Genomic DNA, 24096 nt, shown 5'->3' on the forward strand with positions numbered 1-24096 from the left:
GGCCTCACACATATAAGACGTGATTTACCACTGAGTCACCTTCTGAAAAACCAAAAGTCTGCACATTATCTTTTTTAAATTTTTTTGTTTTGTTTGTTATTGAGAGGGTAATGTGCAGTTATTGTTATTGGCACATGGGTACAATTTCTCATCTCACCAAAACAGTTGTTTGCAGAATACTCTCACTCCCCATTTAGGTCCATCATTGTGTACCAAGACCTCAAAGTCCCCACCCTACCAATTCCGTCTCTGCTCTTCTTCCCCATAGAGTGCTTTGCTTTGATGCAAATACACTAAACCCAGTATAAGTTTTACTTTGTGTTTTCCCTTTCTGCTCTTGTTTCTTAAGTTCTGCCCATGAGTGAGATCATCCTTATATTCATTTTTCTCTTTCTGACTTATTTCACTTAACATGACTTCTTCAAGCTCATGTAAGTTGCAGTGAAGAAGGTGACTTCATCAGTCTTAATAGCTGAGCTGTATTCCATTGTGCACCATAACTTTCTTAGCCACTCATCTCTTGTTGAACACCTACACATTATTTTTTACTCTCTTAAATCCCTTTAGTCTATAGATTCCCCTAATTCTTGGACTTTTATCTACTTTAAAATTTTTCTTATTATGGAAATGTGAAAGTAGAGAGTCCTTTGAAATAAATTAGGCACTTGACCTGGAGAATAATGCTTCTCATCTATTGATAAATTCCCAAGGATCCTAAATACATATTCTGATTTGTTAAGACTTGGGTAAGACCAGGGATATTGCTGTACGTCTATGTTCATAGCAGCACAATTTATAATAGCTAAAACCTGGAAGGAACCCAGGTGCCCAACAGCAGATGAGTGGCTGAGAAAGCTGTGGTACATATACACAATGGAATACTATGCAGCTATTAAGAACAATGAGCCACCTTATCTGACCCATCTTGGACAGAGCTAGAAGAAATTATGTTAAGTCAGCTAAGTAAGAAAGATAAAGATCAGTAATGGGATGTCCCCACTCATCAACAGAAGTTGAGAAAGAAGAACAGAAAGGGAAACTAAAAGCAGGATCTGATTAAATCAAGAGCAGGGCACCAATGTAAAAACCCTGTGGTGAAGGGGAGGGTGGCCATTGGGCTTCCCGGCACGGCAGGGGGTGGGGGGGCGGGGGTGAGTGGTGGGGACCGGGACACAGTCTTTTGTTGGTGGGAGTAGTGTTTATGTACAATCCTATTAAAGTGTGAACATATAAACCACTATTTAATTAATATGAGAGGTGAAAAACTGATATGTCTAGAACTTATTAAAACACAGACTGAGTCTTTTTAATACATAGGCTGTCTTTGATAGGTTGTCTCTCCCAAAAGCCTAGACCAGGGAGAACAGAAGCAACCGGTAGCACAGCTATATACAAGATGCTGGGTATTATACCCCAAACCCTATCAAAGGGACTTTCCAAAGTTAACCCTATCACCAAATAATGTGACGATAACAATAACTATCCATTGTCTTCTTGAACCCTAAGACAACAGGAATCTCACATTTCCACTATAGAGCCTATATTTCCCCCAGTCCTGGAACCTTAGGGTGGGGCCCACTTTTCTGCATGCTGCTCTCAATTCAAATCAAATAATATTGCATCTGTGGATCACAACCTAACCAGTGCAACGAGTGCCACCCCAGCATGCTTCACTTCAGACTGTGACCAGAGACTTCAGGTGTGGAATGACAACCCTTCAGCTTCATCACTTGGGTGAGACCTTTCCTTTCATAGTATTCTCTAATTCCATTCCAGGTGTTCCATTCCCCAATAAAGTCTCCAAACCTAGAAATAGTCCAGGTCCCCTGAGATAGAGCATAGGTTCACACATGCCCATAAACTAGGGGAAAAATATATACCTGAAAGCAGAAGTACACAGGAGCATGCAGGGTATACCCCCCCCCCCCCCAACACTTCATCTGCACTATTCCAGTTGTTAGGTCCATGATTGTTCAACAATTTGTTTGCCTTTGTATGTTAACTCTCTTTTCAGCCACCAGGTTCCGGATGCCAGCAAGATGCTGACCAGACTTCCCTGGACAGATGACCCCATCAATGTGTACTGGAGCTCCACTTCCTCAGAGCCCCACCCTACTAGGGAAAGAGAGAGGCAGACTGGGAGTATGGATCAACCAGTCAATGCCCATGTTCAGCGGGGAAGCAATTACAGAAGGCAGACCTTCCACCCTCTGCAACCCACAACGACCCTGGATCCATACTCCCAGAGAGACAGAGAATGGGAAGGCTATCAGGGGAGGGGATGGGATATGGGAATTGTGCGGAATTGTACCCCTCTTATTCTATGGCTTTGTTAATGTCTCCTTTCTTAAATTAAAAAAAAAAAATTTAAGTCACTGATACCATACTTGTATTTCAGATTAAGCAAATCATAGTATATTGGCTATAATCAAGGAAAAGAGAGTGAGACAGACAGACAGATGGGGGAAGTGGGGAGGGAGGGAGAGAGAGAGAGAGAGAGGATATGTTTTAAACCTTTCACTTGATTCTAACAGGCACCATCTAGGACTGAAAAATCACTTTTTTCTGATTTTCAAAATGGTTATATTCTCTCAATGTCTTCTTCCCTCCCATTCCCCTCCTCTTTCTCCTATTTTATTTTTCTCCATTAGGGTTGTTACTGAGGTTCAGTGCCTACATCATGCCACTACTCCTGGTGGCCTTTCTTTCTTTCATGACTTTTCTTTCTTCCTTTCCTTCTTTATTTCTTTCTCTCCTTCCTTATTTTCTGAAAATTGGTTATATTCTCAATATAGATCTTTTCTTGAAAAATTTTTCTGAACTTATATGAGTTCCAGGTGATAAGCTACAAAATGAATCAACTCCTGTTCATACCAGGAAACACTCACTCCTTTTATTCCTATGATCACTCTCCATCTACTATGTTTCCAGGGAAGCCCTTCCGGATACCTCAAACCATCTTTTGAATATTCTAAGCTTGTCACTTCACCATGTCTACTCCTTTGTGCTCTGGAAGTTTCTTAGGTTCTCTTGTGATAGTGGACATGGGCTTTTGATTGCTACAAAATTTTAACTTCTTTGAAACAATAGTGGGTTATACTTCTTTAAAAGGTATTCTCATTTTCAAAAGAAAAAGAAGTGTGAAAAGACTCGCTTTGCCAAACAGCAATTTTGCTGTAAATCTCCATGAGTCATGGAAAAGCCTCTTGAATGTTGTCTCTAGCCTTCAGGGGATGTCAGAATTGAACTATCAAAATTAATTAGGAAAATTAATAAAAAATTCAGCTTCCCTTCATCTTGCAAAGTTTTGCTCATCTGGGCTTGTCTTGATGGGTGGAGGCAGGAGAATCTGTATAAATAAAAAGAGTAGGATGTGCCAGACTTGTCACCTACCCAGGATGAAAGGCTGGTCAGATTTGTCTTCAAAGTTCTTCTACCCATCTGGCTTGCTCATTCTAATCTCTCCCCTTTTTAAAAGGTGAATTTTTTATTTAACTTAATTTTTGGTATACTCATATATTATGAATAAGGTCCATTTGTGGAAAAAAAAAAAACAACCCACAGATAAATGGGTAGACTTAAATCCAAGGGACCACATTCATTGTGGGCACAAGTTGTGACTTCACTATTTTTAGTTCAGGGTCATGCTGTCTTATAAGCTTGTAATTCCCCTCTGCCATCCCCACTGCCACACCACACACACACACACACACACACACACACACACACACACACACACACACACACACTGTCTTTTCTTTGCAGAAGAATCTTAATTTCTTTCCTTTGATTTTCAGAAATTCTAAAACATGGCAGGAAAGCCCAAGCTGCATTACTTCAATGGAAGAGGAAGAATGGAAACCATCCGGTGGCTCTTGGCTGCAGCAGGAGTAGAGGTAAAATCGTAGGCTTATTCATAGCATTTTCTTCTCAGGACCATTGAGACAATACTCAGGAAGCAATCATGGAAAATTATTTTTATTATTCCCAAACAAAAATTAGCTTAAGTATTGGACCTTGAGTGAAAGTATTTTTTAATTCCATTTATTTTGATAGGACAGTGAGTAAATGATAACTAAAGAAAAGACATCATGTTTAAAAAGAATTTCAGGCGGGAAATCTTTTCAGTGAAATCTGGTTAAATCCTATCTGTTCTACCAGAAAACAAATCCCTCCAATGGCATCTTGTCTGAAGAATTTTGATAAATTCCATGTTGCTCTTTATGTTCACCCAGAACTGTGGGCCCCTCGACAGTCTCACTGCTAGCTCCCCTCCTCCTTACCTTCAGGTGCCTAAAGAACCTAACTTGGAACACATTTGTCCAGATCTGAGATTGAGCTCACTTTGAGTTCTTGGAACTCTGGAGTTAACCTGGAGCTTCAGACACAAGAAATTTAGAGAATTGAAATCACAAACCTACCTATAGGACATTTTATAAAAGTCATAAGTAAGCTATAAATTTAGGATAAAATGTCTTTGGTAAAAGTTTATTCTTTATTTCATATAGAGACAGAGAAGCAGAGAGAATGAAAGAGACCACAACACTGAAGCCCCCCTTCTGTGTAGTGGGAGTCAGACTTAAATCTGGGTCATGCACATGGTAAAGGAGCACACTATCCACACGAATTATCTTGTTGCTTGAAGCTTTGTTTATATCTTATTATTATTATTTTGGATTTCTTATTAATGATTTAATATTGGTTTACAGAATTAGGGGTTAACAGAGGTATAATTCCATACCTTTCTCACCAGAGTTCTGTGTCCTCATTCCCTTCACTGGAAACTGTAGTAGTTCTCCCAAGGTCACAGATACAGGTTATTATTTCTATAAATATTTATCTATATTTGTATATATTTGCCATTTTTTCCTATAGTCTTGGCTTCTCCTCCCTTCCAAGTCACACCTATACCTTTATCTACTTCCAAATGTCCTTCCTCTCTTCCACTTCTCTAACCGATGTAATTGGAACTCAGAGCCCTCTGGTCATCTTTTCCTAACATTTCTCCCCCTCTGAGAATATGGACCAAAATTCTTTATGGGGTACAGAAGGTTGGGGTTCTGGCTTCTGTAATTGCTTCTCTGCAGGACATGGACATTGGCAGGTCAATCCATATACTTCAGTCTGTTTCTATCTTTTTTTAGTCAGGTAGGACTCTGAAGAGGTGAGGTTCCAGGTCACATTGGTGAGATCATCTCCCCAGAGAAGTCAAGAATGGAGTCATAGTAGCATCTGTAACTTGATGGCTGAAAGGTGGTAAGATATAAAGCAGGGCAAAATATTTAATAAACAGGAACCAAAAGGTACAAATAGAGCAGATGAGGCTAGAGGTCTTAGGGTGGAAAGATGTCAGGAAGTCTATTTTAGGTACGTTCCAAGGGGCCCCTTGACTTTAGTAATTTTTACTTGAGCTTGATAGCTAACAGGCAGGTAAAATTATAATAGCAACAAAATCTTACTTTCTTCAGTTTGAAGAAGAACTATTTGAGACACGTGAAGAATTTGAGAAATTAATTCAAGGTAAGACTTAAAAAATTTTGTTATTCTTTTTTAATTTTTCTCTAGTTTTATTTCTTACTTGCTTATCTTCAAATATATATATATATTTCTTTACTGTGGATTAATGTTTTAATTTAAAGTTGACAGTAAATACAATACTTTGTACATGCATAACATTTATTATTTTTCCACACAACAATACAGCCCCCACTAGGTCCTCTGCCATCCTGTTCCAGGACCTGAACACCCCCCCACCCCCACCCCAGAGTCTTTTACTTTGGTGCAATACACCACCTCCACTCCAAGCTCTGCTTAGTGTTCTCTCTTCTGATATTTTTCAACTTCTGCCGGTGAGTGAAATCATCCCATATTCATCCTTCTATTTCTGACTTATTTCACTTAACATGATTTCTTCAAGCTCCATCCAAGATGGGCTGAAAACAGTGAAATCACCATTTTTACTCTGAAAATGTCCAATAGTTCTAGTTTATCTATCTCTTCATTTAGTTCCTTCATTTCCTTGTTGATGTTCTGCCTGGATGATCTGCCAAGTTGAGAGAGTGGGGTGTTTAAGTTCCCTACTATTAACTGTGTTACTGTTAATATTATTGCTGTAAGTCTTTTTTTTTTACTGCTGGTTTGTTTTTCATTTTTTTATCTTTTATATTTTTTATAGTACAGAATTATATGTCAATAGGGGGTTGAATCTACACCATTCCCACCACCAATTCTGAATCTTCACTCTCCCCACTGTAATCCACCACAGTTCCCCTAACGTTGTAGACATGGGCCAACCATCTTCTCTACAACTGTCTTTCAACATTTATACATAGTTGCCTCTTCTTTTTCTGATTCAATCCTCTCTTTCCCTCTGAACCACTCATGACATCATAACTACCTCCATATGTCCCTCTCCTTTTCCTTCTCTCTCTCTGGGTGCTGATGGAGCTGGAGTACAGAGTCCTCTTATCTTCATCCTATCATTTCTCCCCCACTAAGGGTATGGATCAAGGTTATTTATGGGGAGTAGAAGGTAGGAGTTCTGACTTCTGTAGCTGCTTCTCCACTGAGTATGGGCATTGACAGGTCAATCCATACCCTCAGCCTGTTTCTATCTTTCCCTAGTGGACCAGAGCTCTGGAGATGCGAGGGTCCAGGACATATTGTGAGGTCATCTGCCCTGAGAAGTCATAGTGGAGTCATGGTAGCATCTGCAGCCTGGTGTCTGGAAGGTGGCATGACCTGAGACTATGGATTTTTTCCAGCTGTAGATTACGTGTCCAGTTCGATCTCTTGTGTACCATAGCTGTATCGGGGAGAGCAAAGGTCTGACTGCAGCTACTCCATAAACCATGCCTCCCAGAAGTCCTCTTGTGGTAGCTCTTTCAGCAGATGTCTGATGTATTTAGATGGCCTCTCCTTCAGTGTATAGATGTTGATAATCATTAAGTCCTCTTGATTGATTGATCCTCAGAGCACTAAGTAATGTCCATCCCTATCTTTTAAAATTTTATTTATTTTAAGGTCTGTCTTGTCAGATATGAGCTAGCTGTTCCTGCCCTTTTGTGTGGTCCACTGGCTTGTATGATACAGCCCCACTGCTAGACCACCAGGGTATAGATTTTCTCCTGAGTTTCCCGGCCAGCTCTCTGCCCCTCAATGTCAGCTCAGGGTCTCCTCCCTGCTGCTCCAGCCTCTGAGGGCAATAGCAAATAGTCACAGTTGTATTTAGTGAGTCTTAGGGGAATCCTCTCCTCCCTTCAGCAGTCTTTTTGTTGGTGAAACAGACTGGAGGTGGTTCCTCATCTGGCAAACTGCCAGACTGTTACCAGGCACTTGAAAGTAGATATGGGCTTCAGCCCCAGGAATCTCTCCTTAGGCTCACCAGTGACTTGGTCAGTTCCCAGAGTAGTCCCAGTCTCATCTTCTTGCAGTCTCAGATGATCTTTGATATTCTTTGTTTTTTAAAGAAGTTTTTCAACTGGGTAGAGTTGGAGGTCTAGGCAGAATTATGGTCTCTGGATGCTCTGGTGATTTGGTAGGTTCCCAAAGTAGTTCTAATCCTGTCTTGTTGCAGTCCCAGGTGGTCTCCTTTGATATTCCTAGCTGACAGAGGAGAGGAGAGAAACTCAGCTGCTGCTACTCTGTAGCTCTGCCGCCAGAAAAAAATCTTGGGAGTCAGGTGGTAGTGCAGCAGGTTAAGCACACGAAGATCAAAGACCAGCTGAAGGATCCTGGTTCAAGCCCCCAGCTCCCCACCTGCAAGGGGGTCACTTCACAGGCAGTGAAGCAGGTCTGCAGGTGTCTTTCTCTTTCCCTCTTTGTCTTCCACTCCTCTCTCCATTTCTCTTTGTCCTACCCAACAATGATGACATCAATAACAACAATAATAACTACAACAACAACAAAAATAAAAACAAGAGCAACAAAAGGGAAAATAAGTAAATATATATTTTTTTAAATCTTGTTATTCATAATGGTGCATTAGACCAAAGATGAGATGATCTCTTCACTACCACAAAACACACATATACATCTATACACAAATGTTTAAAATAAAAACAGTGGAAAGTTTATGGACAGTATCTACTATTATTATTTCTGTGTAAGGAAGGCAGCATTTGGGACTTGCATAAGAATGCAAGCTGGGGGAGTACTGCCTTCAGGTTTCCAACTTGTACTGATTCCAGTCTCACCCCTTTGCTTCCTCAGCCTTGAAGATGATGTCTATTTTCTGTAGATAATAACTCCATAGTCAAGCTGTTCTTTGTTGCCTGTTCATCCTTTAGGATCTGCTAACTTCTCTATACTAATTCTTTAGGCTAAAGTAGCTAGTCTTCACAGCTAATTTGGTAGCAAGGGCAGAAAAGACAAGATGGTTTTGTAAAGATTCAGTTCAAGAAATGAGAGACAGTGGAGAGGAAAACAGACTCAACCAGTTGTTAAGTGGGAAAAGTTCATGATCAGCTTTCAGCTTTTGTGTTGTTGCTCTTTTGAGGTAAAGCCAGACAAACTGACAGAGAAAGGTGAGTGTGTGTGTGTCTAAAAAAGAATTTGAACTGGATATAGAGTATTGCACCAAAGTAAGAGACTCAGGGGAAGGGAAGATTTTTCAGATCCATTGTAAAGAGCTGGGGGTAGGAACATAGCCCCCCAAAACAGAAAAATAAAAAGAAAAAGGTATATGTGTAGAGTGGAAGAAGGAGAAAATGAGAAAAGGAAAAGAGTGAGAATGAAATTCTTTGTAATGAACCATTCTTTCCAGTTAGTTTAGCTAATTTATTTATTGCCACTGGGCTTTTAGTTCATTTGTTGTTTTTGTGTGTGTGTGTGATTATGTTTCAAATTATCTTTATTTATTTATTAGATAGAAACAGCCAGAAATCAAGAGGGAAGGGGAAAAAGAGGGAGAGAGACAGAGAAACACCTGCAGCACTGCTTCATCACTCACAAAGCTTTCCCCCTGCAGGTGGGAACCACGGGCCTGAACTCAGATCCTTGCACATTGTGACTTGTGCTCAACCAGGTGCACCACCACCCGGTTCTTGTTTTTGTTTTTGATAGAGGGTGAGTGAAAGAAAGAGTGAGAGGTAAAGAGGAGAAACACCTGTAGCACTGCTTACTCCTCATGAAGCTTTTTCCTTTGGTAGTAAACTGGGGGCTTGAACCCATGTCCTTGCTTAGGGTAATGAGTTCACTCTACCAGGTGAGTTACCACCCACCGAGGCCCTCTAGTTTCTTTTTTAATGCAAAGATTTCTTTAAAGATTGGGAAAGGATGCCAAAACAAAGAGTTGTCATCCAGGTGGGAGATTACTGGGATTTTGGTTGAAGGAGAACAATGGGAAAGAACAGGAAATGTTTATACAGGATAGTGGGGGGAATAAAAGAATTCATAGAAGGAATATGGAGGGAGTTGGGCGGTAGAGCAGCGGGTTAAGCGCACTTGGCGCAAAGTGCCAGGATAGGCATAAGAAGCCGGGTTCAAGCCCCTGGCTCCCCACCTGCGGGGGGCGGGGGGGTGTCGCTTCACAGGCGGTGAAGCAGGTCTGCAGGTGTCTGTCTTTCTCTCCCCCTTTCTGTCTTCCTCTACTCTCTCCATTTCTCTCTGTCCTAACAACAATGACATCAATGACAACAACAACAATAACTACAACAATAAAAAACAAGGGCAACAAAAGGGAAAATAAATAAATACATAAAAATTTTGAAAAGCTTTTTAAAAAAGAAGGAATATGGGGAGTAGGGCTGTAGCGCAGCGGGTTAAGCGCAGGTGGCGCAAAGCACAAGGACCGGCATAAGGATCCCGGTTGGAACCCCGGCTCCCCACCTGCAGGGGAGTCGCTTCACAGGCGGTGAAGCAGGTCTGCAGGTGTCTATCTTTCTCTCCCCCTCTCTGTCTTCCCCTCCTCTCTCCGTTTCTCTCTGTCCTATCCAACAACGACGACAACAACAATAATAACTACAACAATAAAACAACAAGGGCAACAAAAGGGAATAAATAAATTAAATAAAATATTTTTAAAAAAAGAAGGAATATGGAGGGTAACTGCAAAGAATGCTTTAAATTGTAAGTTGAAGATAAATATCATTCCTTTGTAAGCAAAGAGTAGTAATGAAAAGGTTTTGAATCAAACCGTAAGACTCCAGGAAAAAATAATCAGGCAGTACCTAAGGGGGTAGGTAGAAGGGTCCTTTGGGCCTAATTAACAGTGTGTTTTTATAGTAGTTCAAAAATAAATATATTAAACTAATGCAGGTAGCCATAGGAATGGAGAATCAAGCCATGAAAAAGGGGTATCCTTGACCAGGAAAGGAAGTTTTGGCTCTTTCTTTCTTTCTCCCCCTCCAACTCCCTGCATTCTTTTGTAATCACAGAGGACTCACTATTGTGTCTTGCAACCTAAACTTATCTTTCTATGATTCAGTGCATAAACATTTCTCCTTTTTAGTCTTTAAAAACATTTCAATGTTTTTTTTTTTTTTTTCCTTTTTTGGTTCCATTTTGAAGCATCTTTAGGATCAAAGAGATTTTAGTTATGGGGCCAAGTGGTGGCACACCTGGTTGAGCAATAAATTACAATGCATAAGGACCCAGGTTCAAGCCCCCAGTCCCCACCTGCAGGGGAGAAGCTTCACAAGTGGTAAAACAGTGCTGCTGGTGTCTCTCTGTCTGTCTCCCATTTAATTTCACCCTCCCCTCTCAATTTTTCTCTGTCTGTATCCAAAGTAAATAAATAAATAAATACTGGCAAAAAAAGAAATTGGCATTTTAAAAAAGAGAGATTTTAGTTACCACTACCAAGGATTATCAATAATGCAACTTTCTTTTGTATGCTTTAAGGTGGAACTCTGATGTATGGACAAGTGCCCATGGTGGAAATTGATGGGATGAATTTGGTAGAAACTAGAGCCATCCTAAGATACATAGCTGCAAAATACAACTTGTATGGAAAGAACCTGAAGGAACAAGCCTGGTACATCAATCGCTTCTAATTTAGAATAAAATTAAGAAAATATAATATCTAGGTTTGTTAACAGTCATATGTAGTACAGTTCTTTAGAGGGTAACTGCAAATGTTTGTTTTTTAAACTTTTACAAGCATCTAACATACCAATGGTGAAAGAATAATATAATAAGCCCTAAATACACATCATTTACCTTTGGCGGTTACAATAACTACTGATAGCTTTTTGGCCAGTTATGCGGGATTTTTTTTCACTTTTGGATTCTATATTTAGTGCTAAGTAATTACCTTTCATGTGCAAAAATGCAAGGACAAAAAATAGGGAAGCTGCAACTTTTTTGTGAATCAACATTTGTCTCCACTAGGTGGCTGTAGCACCCAGAGGAAATCCCTGGCATGAAGTTGGGGGCAAGAGGGATCTAAGGAATTCTGAGACTATTATTGAAAGTGGTTGTTGGAAACCTCCTCATTATTCTCTGGAGATACTACATAACCTATCCAGGTTCCCAGGTGTTAATTCTCACATGCACACACCAGGCCTTTGGCAATGAACAGAGTTATTTCTACACAGTACAAACATATCTTACTGGGCAGGGGAGATAGCATAATGGTTATGCAAAGAGACTCTCACATCTGACCCTCCAACGTCTCAGGTTCAATCCCCCATACCATCATAAGCCAGAGCTGAGAAGTGCTCTGATAAAAAAAATAATATAAGACTTGGTTAAAAATAGTCTTAACTATAAACTTTTTAAATTCATTTTTTGGATAGAAACAGGAAGAAATTGACAGGAAAGGGGGAGATAGAGAAGGGGAGAGAGAGAGAAGAGACACCTGTAAGTACTGCTTTACTGGTTGTATAGCTTTCCTCCTTCTGGTGGGGACCTGGAACTTGAACCTGGGTTCTTCACATAGTTAACATGTATTCTCTATCATTAGGTATACCACTGCCTGGCCCCCTTGCCCATAGATTAAAAGATCAGCCCTAGCTCTGACAAGTTAGTTCACTTAGATAGTGTACCTGCTTTGTCATGTGTGCAACTCAGGTTCAAGTCCAGGCCCCAACTGCACTGGAAGAGGCTTCAGTGCTGTAGTATCTTTCCCTCTCTCTTCCTATCTGAAAAAGCTGACTCTGAGTAGAGAATCCTCAGTGATGACCAAATAAATAAATAAATAACCCAAAATGGTAAATTATTTACAGAATTAGAAAGCTAATAGTAGATAAACTATAAATAGTCCACTTTCACTCAGTGAAGTGTGTTCTGAATTTCTCATTCCTTAAACTATATTCCTCCAAAATACATTTATTTTTAGAAATATAGACTCAATTTTTTAAATACAGTAACATTTTAAAATTTGATATTTTATTTTTAAACCTGAAATAAGTTTTCACTTATTTTTCTGTGGCTCCTCACAGCTGTATTTGTGCATATTGCATCCTTTGAGTGCAATTTATTGGGCTTTCCTCTCTCTGTGTTTACTGTAAATTGATAGTTGTATTTGTAGACTTTATTTCACTGCTCTAGACCAGATTTTTCAGAGAGAGAGAGAGAGAGAGAGAGAGGAATTGGGATTGAACATGACACACATGACAGAAGAGATTCCCCTCCCAGGTATTTATCGACCCACATACACACTATATTATTGTTATCCTCACAATTGAACATGTTTGTGTGGCTTGTGAATGACAGTTTCCTTTACCTGGAACTCTTGATTTATCACCCTTTTTCTAGGATTGACATGTATGTAGAAGGATTGAAGGACCTGAGTGATATGATTATGTTTTTGCCACTCTCTCTGCCTGAGGAGAAAGATATGAATCTTGCATACATTCTTAAAAGAGCTACTATAAGATTTTTCCCTGTCTATGAGAAGGTAATAAATTTCTGTACTGCTTTAGCATTTGAATCAAGAGGCCAGAAAACCAACTGCATTGAATGCAAGAAGTTTAATTGGTGGATGAAAGATTATAAGATGTGTAGCAAAAACAAAATTTTTCCCCAGTGTATAATTATAAAGCAAATTTGTCTTTATTTCTCCCACGATATATATCCTAGTCACATGAATACATTTTTAACGAATTTCATTCCTAACTTCAGCACAATTTGTGGTTCTGGTGCTGCCTGCTTGATCTATTCAGGAGTGAAAGGGGATTTTTTTTTTTTTCCCTGCCACCAGGGTTATCATTGGGGCTTGGTGCCAGCACTACAAATCCACTGCTCTAAAAAGCCTTTTTTTTTTTTTTTAAATCAGATAGGACAAAGAGAAATTGAGATGGTGGGGATCTGCAGGCCTACTTCACCACTCATGAACTATAACATGTGCAAGTGGGGAGCAGGGATTTGTACCCCGGTCCTCATGCATAGTAACATGTGTACTAAACTGGATATACCACTACCTGCTCTCCATGAAAAAGGGCTTTATAAGTGAGCCAGTCTCTTGCCCTTATCCAGCTTTTGTAGTCCTTTCTATATCAGATGAGCTTAGACTTTCTCCCAGTTGTTAAAGGTCTAAGTTAACCTTAAGTTTTACTGCATTTATTTGTTTGATGTTTCTAGTAAAAGTTGTCATAAGGACAATAATTGCCCTTTAGTTGATATATATATATATTTTTTTCCCAGTACATTTCCTGGCCAGTTATATATAGCATTTCTTCTAAAGATTATCAGGGGGTGACAATAATGCTGATGCTGTCAGAAGAGATTAGGAGAAATACCTTATATACTTTCTTTTGGTAGTTATTTGAGTAGCTAGAGTGTTTGAGGTAAGTGAAGTAGGAAGTATGCTATGAGAGTGACTAGGCCTAAATAGTAAATATTTGATGAGACAATTTTGAATATATAATTTTTATTTATAAAAAGGAAACACTGACAGGAACCATCTGATAAGAGGGGTACAACTCCACACAATTCCCACCACTGGAATTCTGTATCCCATCCCCTTCCCTGATAGCTTTCCTATTCTTTATCCCACCGGGAGTATGGACCCAGGGTCATTATGGGGTGCAGAGGGTAGAAGGTCTGGCTTCTGTAATTGCTTCCCCACTGAACATGGGCATTGACAGGTCAATCAATACTCCCAGCCTGCCTCTCTCTTTCCCTATGGGGCAGGGCTCCAGGACACACTCTGGGGTCGTATGCCTAGGGAAGTCCGATTGGCATTATGGTAGCATCTGGAACCTATGATAAGACAATTTATGGTGCCTTCTATAGGCCTTTCTACTTGTTTGTCACACTTACTAGGTCTAAGTCTAATCACAGAGGCCTATTAAGCACTTATACTTTGAGGTATATAGTTGCTCCTGATTAAATGATACATGTATACATGAATCCAGTCCCCTAGGCACTAAACTATATCTAGGATCTGTAACTTTGCTAGGGAATGTGCCATTTGAAATGAAACTAGGTAGCCCCATGTGTTAAGAAAGGTCTCGCCAGACTATTGGGAGTTGGAAGGCTAAGATGTCAGTCCTGATATCTCTGGCTACAGTCTGAAGTGAAACATGGGGAAGTAGCACTGGTTGCATTGATTTAGTTGAGGTCAGCAGAGGCAGTATCACAGGGTTGAGGGTCAAGAGGAGAGGCATCAAGAAATACAAAGTCCCAGAGTTTCCAGCACACGAAGAAATGTGGATTTTAAAGAGAATGGGGAAGGTTTCTTGCAGTCTTAGAGCTTAAGAAGGAAATAGATAATTATTCTTATAACCTAGTTACTTGGGAGCTTGGTTTATTTTGAAGTCCTACAGTTAGATTTACCATACCATATCAGACCTCACCATGATTTATGTCAATTAATGCTATCTACATATATCTTAGATACTGACAGGACCATATTTGGTCTAACAATGTAAGTAACTTAAAATTTGGGGGGAAAAAGTTATTTTTAGAAATGCTTTAACAATTTAAGCCCAGTATCAGAATTCACTCAGTTTACAGACTTGAAGCACGAAGTAGACTAAATTAATATATACTCAGGCTGAAATCTAGGCAGTTACAGAACTTAAGATGTTCAGTCTATTTTTCCACTGACATATTGAATAGTGACTTACAAGTTTCTAAGTTAATAAGTGTATAGTTTAACACCATTTGTACCACCGAAGGTGCTGGGGAGTTAACCAGGATCCGGGGGGGGGGGGTTCTCATAAAAGTGAGTTAAATATGCTACCACTGTGAGAGCTGCCTAACCCTGCATGTTATTTCTATTTATTTATTTATTTATTTAGGAATTAATGTTTTACATTCAACAGTAAATACAATAGTTTGTACATGCATAACATTTCCCAGTTTTCCTTATAACAATACAACCCCCATTAGGTCCTCTGTCATTCTTCTTGGATCTGTATTCTCCCCACCCACCCACCCCAGAGTCTTTTACTTTGGTGCAATATGCTAATTCCAGTTCAGGTTCTACTTGTGTTTCCTCTTCTGATCTTGTTTTTCAACTTCTGCCTGAGAGTGAGATCATCCCATATTCATCCTTCTGTTTCTGACTTAATTCACTTAACACAAATGTTTCAAGATCCAACCAAGATTGGCAAAAATGAAAATGGTAAAGTCACCATTTTTTATAGCTGAGTAGTATTCCATTGTGTATATATACCACAACTTGATCAGACACTCATCTCTTGTTGGACACCTGGGTTGCTTCCAGGTTTTGGTTATTACAAACTGTGCTGCCAAGAACATATGTATAAACAGATCTTTTTGGATGGGTGTGTTGGGTTCCTTAGGATATCCCCAGGAAAGGAATTGCAGTATCATAGGGTAGGTCCATTTCTAGCCATCTGAGAGTTCTCCAAACTGTTCTCCACAGAGGCTGGTCCAAGTGACATCCCCACCAGCAATGCAGGAGGGTTTCTTTGACCCCACAACCTCTCTGGCATTTGCTGCTGTTACCTTTTCTGATGTATGACATTCTCACAGGAGTGAAGTGGCATCTCATTGTTGTCTTTATTTGCATTTCTCTGACAATCAAAGACTTGAAGCATTTTTTCATGTGTTTCTTGGCCTTTTGGATCTCTTCTGTGGTGAATATTCTGTCCATATCCTCTTCCGATTTTTGGATAGGGTTATTTGTTTTCTTGTTGTTGAGTTTGGCAAGCTCTTTATATATTTTAATCATTAGCCTCTTGTCTGATGTATGGCATGTAAAGATCTCCCATTCTGTGAGGGGTCTCTTGGTTTGGGTAGTGGTTTCTTTTGCTGTACAGAAGGTTTTTAATGTAGTCCCACAGGTTTAAGCTTGCCTTAGTCTTCTTTGTAATTGGATTTGTTTCATTGAAGATGTCTTTAAAATTGATGAGGAAAAGACTTCTGCCAATATTCTCCTCTAAGTATCTGATAGTTTGTGGTCTAACATCCAAGTCCTTGATCCACTTGGAATTTACTTTTGTATTTGGTGAAATATAGTGGTTCAGTTTCATTCTTCTGCATGTTTCAACCCATTGTTTCCAACACCGTTTGTTGGAAAGAGACTCTGCTATCCCCATTTAATAGTCTGGGTACCTTTGTCAAATATCAGATGTCCATAGGTGTGGGGGCTTACTTCTGGACTCTCAATTCTATTCCACTGGTCAGTGTGTCTATTCATGTTCCAGTACCAAGCAGTTTTGAAGACAATGGCCCTAAAATACAATTTGAGATCTGGGAGTGTGCTACCACCAGTTCTGTTCTTTTTCTCAATATTGTTTTGGCAATTTTAGGCCTTGTCTAGTTACAGATAAACATTTGTAGCATTTGTTCCATTCTCCTAAAAAACTATGTTTGGGATCTTGATGGGGATAGCATTAAATTTGCATATGGTTCTGGGTAGTTTATTCATTTTGATGATGTTAATTCTTCCAACCCATGAACATGGAATATCTTTCCACTTCTTTGTGTCTTTTTCAATTTCTTTGTGTAGTGATTCATAATTTTCAGTATACAAGTCTTTCACTTCTTTGGTTAGGTTTATTCCTAGATATTTTAGTGGTTTTGTTGCTATAGTAAAAGGAATTGATTTCTGGATTTCAACTTCTTGTACCTTAGTGTTTGCATAGAGGAATGCCACTGACTTTCGAATGTTAATTTTGTAGCCTGACACCTTACTGTATTACCTGATGATTTCCAAAAGTTTCTTGCTGGATTCCTTAGGTTTTTATATGTATATTATCATGTCATCTGCAAATAGGGAGAGTTTGACTTCTTCTCTTCCAATCTGTATCCCTTTAATACCTTGCTCCAGTCTGATTGCTGACAAGAACTTCCAACACTATGTTGAATAGTAATGGGCAGCCCTGTCTAGTACCTGTTCTGACGGGAAATGCTTCCAGTTTTTCACCATTGAGTATGATGTTGGCTGTAGGTTTGCTATATATAGACTCCACTATCTTCAGGAATTTTCCATCTATTCCCATTTTTTGTAGTGTTTTGATCATAAAGGATGTTGGATTTTGTCAAAGGCTTCCTCTGCATCTTTTGATTTTGATTTGTCTTGCTTTTATTGATGTTGTGGATCACGTTGATTGATTTACATATATTAAACCAACCTTCCACCCTGGGATAAAGCCCACTTGGTCATAATGAACAATCTTTTTAGTATACTGTTGTATCCAGTTGGCTATAATTTTGTTCAATATTTTAGCATCTATGTTCATCAGAGATATTGCTCTGTAGTTTTATTTTTTGGTTGTGTCCTTGTCTGCTTTTGGTATCAAAGTGATGTTGGCTTCATAGAAGCTGGAAGGGAGTATTCCAGTGTCTTCAGTCTTCTGGAAGACTTTTAAAAGTAGAAGTATTAGTTCTTCTTTGAAGTTTTTATAGAATTCATTTGTAAAATCATCAGGTCCAGGACTTTTATTCTTGGGAAGGTTTTTGATAACTGTTTCAATTTCATTAGCTGTGATAGGCCTGTTCATATTATCTAGTTCCTCTTTACTTAATTTTGGAAGTTCATAGGTATCTAGGAAATCATTCATTTATTCCAGGTTCTCAAGCTTGGTGGCATAGAGTTGTTCATAGAGGTCTTGCATGATATGCTGAATTTCTGAGGTGTCTGTTGTGATATCTCCTCTTTCATTTACAATCTGATTGGTTGGGTCTTCTCCCTTTTTTGTTTTGTGAATCTGGCTAAAGGTTTGTCGATTTCGTTCACTCTTTCGAAGAACTAACATTTACTTTCTTTAATCTTTTATATGGTTTTCTTATTTTCAATGTTATTGATTTCTGCCCTAACTTTAGTGATTTCTGTCCTTCTGGTTGCTTTAGGGTTCCTTTGTTCTTCTTCTTCTAGGTCTTTAAGATATGCAATCAGGCTGTTTATTTGTGCTTTTTCTTGTTTCCTAATGTGTGCTTGTATGGCTATGAACTTCCCTCTCAGAACTGCCTTAGTTGTGTCCCAAATATTTTGATAGTTTTTGTCTTCATTTTCTTTGAACTCTTCAAACATTTTGATTTCTTCCTTGATTTCCTCTTTGACCCAGTAGTTGTTAGGGAGTGTACTGTTGAGCTTCCATAGTTTGGGACTCTTACTAATCTTTTGCTGATTATTAAGTGTTATTTTAATTCCACTGTGGTCTGAGAAGATGTTTGGGGTGATTTCAATGCTCTTGAATTTGCTGATGCTGTCTTTGTGGCCTAACATATGGTCTGTCCTTGTGAATGACCCATGTGGGCTTGAGTAGAATGTGTATTCCAGTTTCTTGGGGTGAATGACTCTGAAAATGTCCAATAGTTCTATTTTATCTATCTCCTCATTTAGCTCCCTCATGTCTTTATTGATTTTCTGTCTGTTCTATCAAATCGAGAGAGTTGGGTGTTGAGGTCCCCTCCTATGACTGTGTTGTGGTTAATATATTGCTGTAGTTCTTTCAGTAGATGCTTGATGTATTTAGATGGCTTCTCATTGGGTGCATACATGTTAATAATTGTTAAGTCCTCTTGATTGACTGATGCTCAAAGCATTAAGTAGTGTCCATACCTATCTTTTAAAATTTTATTTATTTTAAAGTCTACCCTGACAGATATGAGAATAGTTGTTCCTGCCCTTTTTTGTAGCCATTGACTTGCATAGTAGTTTTCCATCCTTTCACTTTGAGTCTGTGTTTGTGTTGTTGATTTAGGTGGGTTTCCTGTAGACAGCATATTGTTGGGTTGCATTTTCTCAACCATCTTCCTCCTTTGTGCCTTTTAGTAGGTGAATTCAGGCCATTGATATTTATGCATATCAAAGATTAAAGATATTTTAATGCCATTCTTGTGGATTTTTAGAGTGTTCTGATAGGTGGCATATTTATGGTGGTCTGACTGTTTATAGGAGACCTTTCAGAACTTCTTTCAGGGCAGGCTTCGTGATAGTTGATTCTTTCAACTGTTGCTTGTCTGAGGTTTTGATGCCTCCATCTAGTCTGAATGACAGTCTAGCTGGATACAGTAGTCTTGGCTTAAAGCCTTTCTCGTTGAGCACTCAACAGATATTTTGCCATTCTCCTCTGGCCTGTAGTGTTTGTGTGGAGAATTCTTCTGTCAATCTTATGTGTTTTCCTCTGTAGGTGACTCTTTGTTTTTCTCTTACAGCCTTCAGGATCCTTTATCTTTATTCCTTTCCTTTCTAAATATTTTTGTTGGTGTCTTTAAGTCTGGGTTAATTCTGTTTGGGATCCTCTGGGCTTCTTGAACATTTATGTCTTTTATTTTGTCTAGACTAGAGAAGTTCTCAGCTATTATGTCCTAAAGAACACTTTGCTCCCTCCTTTCTCCCTCTGGCAAGCCAATAATGAGTATATTATTTCTTTTGAAGTCATCCCACAGGGCTCTGTTGTTGTTTTCAGTACCTCTTAATCTCTTTTTGAGATCTCCTACTTCTTTTTTAGTTGTCTCTAATTGATTCTTGAACTTGCTAATTCTGTCTTCAGCCTCACTTATTCTATTCTCTCTCCCTGGTACTGTTTTCTGGAGTTCATCTATTTTGTTACCCTGTTCTGATACTGTCATAGCTTGTTCAGTTAGTTGTGTTCTTAGCTCAGCTATTTCAGCTTTCAGAACTCTAATAACCTTGAGATAATTAGTGTTTTCTTCCAGAGTCTCATTTGTTGTTGCTGCATTTCTGATGACTATTCTTTCAATCTCTTTGCTCACTCCTGTGATTATTTCCTTAACTAGTGTTTGGATGTTGACCTCATTATTTTGTGCTTCAACTTTTGCAGGGCTTTCAGCTGGACTCTTGTCCTGGTTCATTTCTCCAATATTTCTTCTTGTTGTTTTAACCATTTTATATAGTACGTTATGAGGTCCCTCTCCCAGTACTTTTCAAATTACTGATTACTCTTGCCTGGAGTGACTTGTGTTTAAGTACGGTACTTACAGGGCTCATAGCTGTGGAAGTTGACGATTGTTTCAGTATTATTTTAATCCCTGATTTGGAGCACAGTGGCTTAAAAGCCTCTTTTGTTCTTTTTCTTCCCTGTAGGCTATGGGAGCCTGAGGACTTTTACACTATAAGTGGGCTTCTTAGCTTAATTAGTGACTCCTGACCAAGAGATAAAGCAAGGTGGGGCAGAGAAAATCCAGTGGTTATCCAAAGATACTCTCACAGCATTACTGCTAGGCCACCAAGGTATATATCTTCTCCTGAGTTTCCTCGTTAGTTCTCTGTCCCTTGGTTTCATCACAGGGCTTTCCCCCCCTCTGATTCAGATTTTGAGAGCAGTAGCAATGGAGACTCACATTTGCATTTGGTGAGTCTTAGGTGAGTCCACTCCTCTCCTCCCTTCTGCAGTCTTTTTGTTGGTGAAACAGACTGGAGGTGGTGTCTCAACTGGTGAACTGACGGACTGTTTCCAGCCACTTAATTTCTCCCTAGGCTCCTCTCTGTCCATGAGCCACACGTATTTGCACTCACCTGTGATTTCATGGGTTCCTGAAGTCATTCTAGTCCTGTTTTTTTGCAGTCCCAGGTTGTCTCCTTTGGTATTTCTAGTTGATCCAAAAGAGGAGAGGCTGTTCTTATATATTTGACATAGATTACTTATCCATAGTTTTATTTAGAGATTTACCAGGCCTTTGGTCCAAAATGGAAGATGGATAAAACTGTGAATGGTTTATACTTCAGGTATTCTCTAAACCAGTTCTTCAAAAAGTATGCAGAGATAATATATTCATTTGTAATTAGCATGTAATAGAGGAGACGTTTGCTTCACAAATTTACCAATACTGGCAATGGGATGGCTATTTAAAACTACTCCTCCCAGTAACTGAGGTTCATGTGAAATATTATGAAGTATTGATTTTCGTGGACAATAACATTGATAACAATGGTACTAATCATAATGCTCACCTCTTGAAAGTACTTGCTGTGTTCCAAACACTGAGTCATGCACTTTAACCCCATCAAAACTTCGTAGGTCCATGAAAGAGGTGCTACTGTGCTACTGTTATCCTCCCTTTACAAGTGGCACAGCCAGAGCTTAAAGTAGCAACCTAACTTCTCCTCTGTCATATAGCTAATAATAGACATGCACCCACACCCCCAACTCACAGGCACAAGTATCATATATCATAGTTTTAGGATTAGAAGAGATCTTAGTGATCTTCTATTTGTATTCAATAGATTTTTTTTTATATAAAAGTGACATTCCAGTCCCTGTGAGAATATTGTTCTTTCTCTAAAGAACAGCAAAACTAAGGGAGCTGCCTTGAGATAGTGGGAGGAGAGACTATCATTACAGACTGAGGAAAGCTACCAAACCAGGCTAACAGTAAAATCATCCTGTAAAGGTTCACAGGATTTCTTTCATTTCTTTTAGGTGAACAAACTATGTCCCTCTCCCCCACCAGAGAAAGGGAATTGATTTAAACTCATTCTGCCATCAGAGGCAAAAAGCGTATTAGGAGCCAGGTCTCTGAACTTCCAGAGAACTTCCTGCCAACTCATGCTGACTTTATACTAGATATGTTCATAAGTCTTCTACTTTCTCCTTCTCAACGATCATCCAGGCACTAAGGGACCATGGGCAAGATTATCTTGTGGGCAATCGACTGAGTTGGGCAGATATACAGCTCCTTGAAGTCATCTTAATGGTGGAAGAGTGTGAACCCAGTGTCCTCTCAGACTTCCCTCTGCTACAGGTACTATTAGCCAAGTAGTTCTCAACAACTACAAAGAGAATATACTTGTATCACTCGTTTATAGTACCACTCAGTCATTCAGTATCATTTAAGGACCTAATGACTCCCTTATGCTGAGACCTGCAGTAAAGATACAAAGGAACACACCTAGAAGGGCAGACAACCTCAATGTAGTGTGGTACATTTTAAAATTAAATGGGTAATCAAGTCAACCAGGTCCATATGGAGCAGACTTTTTGTTGGAATATTTTTTTACTGTTTTATTATGGAAGTCATGATTTACAAGCCAGTTGTCACATGGGTGCAACTTCTCCTTCTTGTCCTTAATAGGTGTCTGCACACCACTCCCACCACCAACCCAGGTCTGCCTCCACCATCATGCATTAGGACCCCACCCCCACCCCAAAGCTCTCTTAACCCCATTTCTCACCCCTCTACCTCCCCACCATGTCCTTGATCTTGCTGCAACAGCCCTAGGAATTTACCTAAAGAAAGCAAAAGCACCTACCCAAAGGGCTCTGTGTATGCCTTTGTTCATAGCAGCACTATACATAATAGCTCAAACATGGAAGCAAACAAGATGCCAAGCCACAGAGGTCAAGTTTTTTTTTTTAATATTTATTTTATCCCCTTTTGTTGCCCTTGTTTTATTGTTGTAGTTATTATTGTTATTGATGTTGTTGCTTTTAGATAGGACCAGAGAGAAATGGAGAGAGGAGGGGAAGACAGAGAGGGGAAGAGAAAGACAGACACCTGCAGACCTGCTTCACTACCTGTGAAGTGACCCTCTTGCAGATGGGGAGCTGGGGGCTCGAACCGGGATCCTTATGCAGGTCCTTGCACTTTGCGCCATGTGCGCTTAACCTGATGCACTACAGCCCGACTCCCTGAGAGGTTAAGTTTTAAAAGGTTAAGTTTTGCTGGAATGTACTAGAACTTTCATAAAAATGACTCTTGCATGTGTAATTTCACCTTGTTTGGTACATTTCTAATTCAAGGGGCCCGGGGGCGGGGGGGAGACATCAAGACCACAGTAGCAGAGCTTCCTTCCTGCTGTGTAACATGTTCCTTGTGCTAGCACTAGGCTCAGGGTCTCATTTAATATGGCTATGCAGGTATCCTACCTGGTGAGCTATCTCTCTGGTCTGCGTTATGTATATTCTAAAATTTTTCCAAGGTTAAATGAATTTTTGTTCAAAATGACCTTAGAAAGTGAAAATAATAGACAACTTAAATATCTAATAGCTGAGATTTGTCTACATAAATGAGGGTATATTTATCAGATAGAATTTTATATAGTCAGTTATGCTTTCAAGGGTAATTGTTTTATAATAAACAATATTCAAAGCAGTTATTAGAAAATGAGAACTTTCGTTTTTAACTTATGTCAAGACACCTTACAGTATTTGTTTTTATAAAAAGCATCTTGATAGGTATGACTTTTTACAACTAATATTATCAGGATACAAATCTTTAAGATGGGATCACCAGATCTATGTCTATGGGCATTTTTGTGGTTCTTGAGAAACTTTCTGCCATGTGCGCTTAACCTGCTGCGCTACCTCCTAGCCCCCTTCTTGAGAAACTTTCTAAAAGAGCACCATGACTTGACAAAGACACACAACATATAAAAACTCCAGTTTACCACAGTAGCAATGGGGAAAGTAAGTTTCAAATACTTTCTTATATGGAAAAGAATGCCTAATTTATAGTTTGTATTATTGGTTTTGCTGTTGTTTCTTCTTATGGATTGTATAAATGTGCATTTTTTAATTTTAGGAGTTCAAAGCAAAAATCAGTTACATCCCTACAATTAACAAATTTCTCAAAGCTGGAAGTCAGAGGAAGCCTCCACTAGATAAAGACGCCATCACAACTGTGAAGAATATATTCAAGTTTGAACAAGGAATGTTTCTTAAGAACATGTGTACTATCATAGCTGAATATTAACAAGTAAAGAGATTTAAATAACTCAATAAATATTTCACACTATATCTGTAGGACTTTCCAGAAAGTTGTAAGACCATC

At 39.2% G+C, this 24096-nt stretch overlaps 1 protein-coding gene across 1 annotated transcript; it reads left to right on the top strand.

Moving 5' to 3' along the window:
- The first annotated feature begins 5473 nt into the window (after positions 1–5473).
- LOC103107718 (glutathione S-transferase-like) lies at positions 5474–24087 on the top strand. The gene is made up of 5 exons (XM_007516524.2): positions 5474–5520; positions 10843–10975; positions 12700–12841; positions 21937–22068; positions 23848–24087. The coding sequence occupies exons 2-5, from the start codon at positions 10854–10856 to the stop codon at positions 24016–24018; spliced, it is 567 nt and encodes a 188-aa protein (XP_007516586.2). The 5' UTR covers positions 5474–5520; positions 10843–10853; the 3' UTR covers positions 24019–24087.
- Positions 24088–24096: the final 9 nt, after the last annotated feature.

The sequence above is a fragment of the Erinaceus europaeus genome, chromosome 4 (assembly GCF_950295315.1).
Source record: "Erinaceus europaeus chromosome 4, mEriEur2.1, whole genome shotgun sequence".
Lineage (NCBI taxonomy): Eukaryota > Metazoa > Chordata > Mammalia > Eulipotyphla > Erinaceidae > Erinaceus > Erinaceus europaeus.

Excerpts from the sequence above, each read along its gene's own strand:
- LOC103107718 (XM_007516524.2), top strand. The coding sequence starts at position 10,854 with ATGTATGGACAAGTGCCCATGGTGGAAATTGATGGGATGAATTTGGTA. Across the intron at positions 10,976-12,699 it reads AACCTGAAGGAACAAGCCTG|GATTGACATGTATGTAGAAG; the intron begins GTACATCAATCG and ends CCCTTTTTCTAG. Across the intron at positions 22,069-23,847 it reads CAGACTTCCCTCTGCTACAG|GAGTTCAAAGCAAAAATCAG; the intron begins GTACTATTAGCC and ends TTTTAATTTTAG.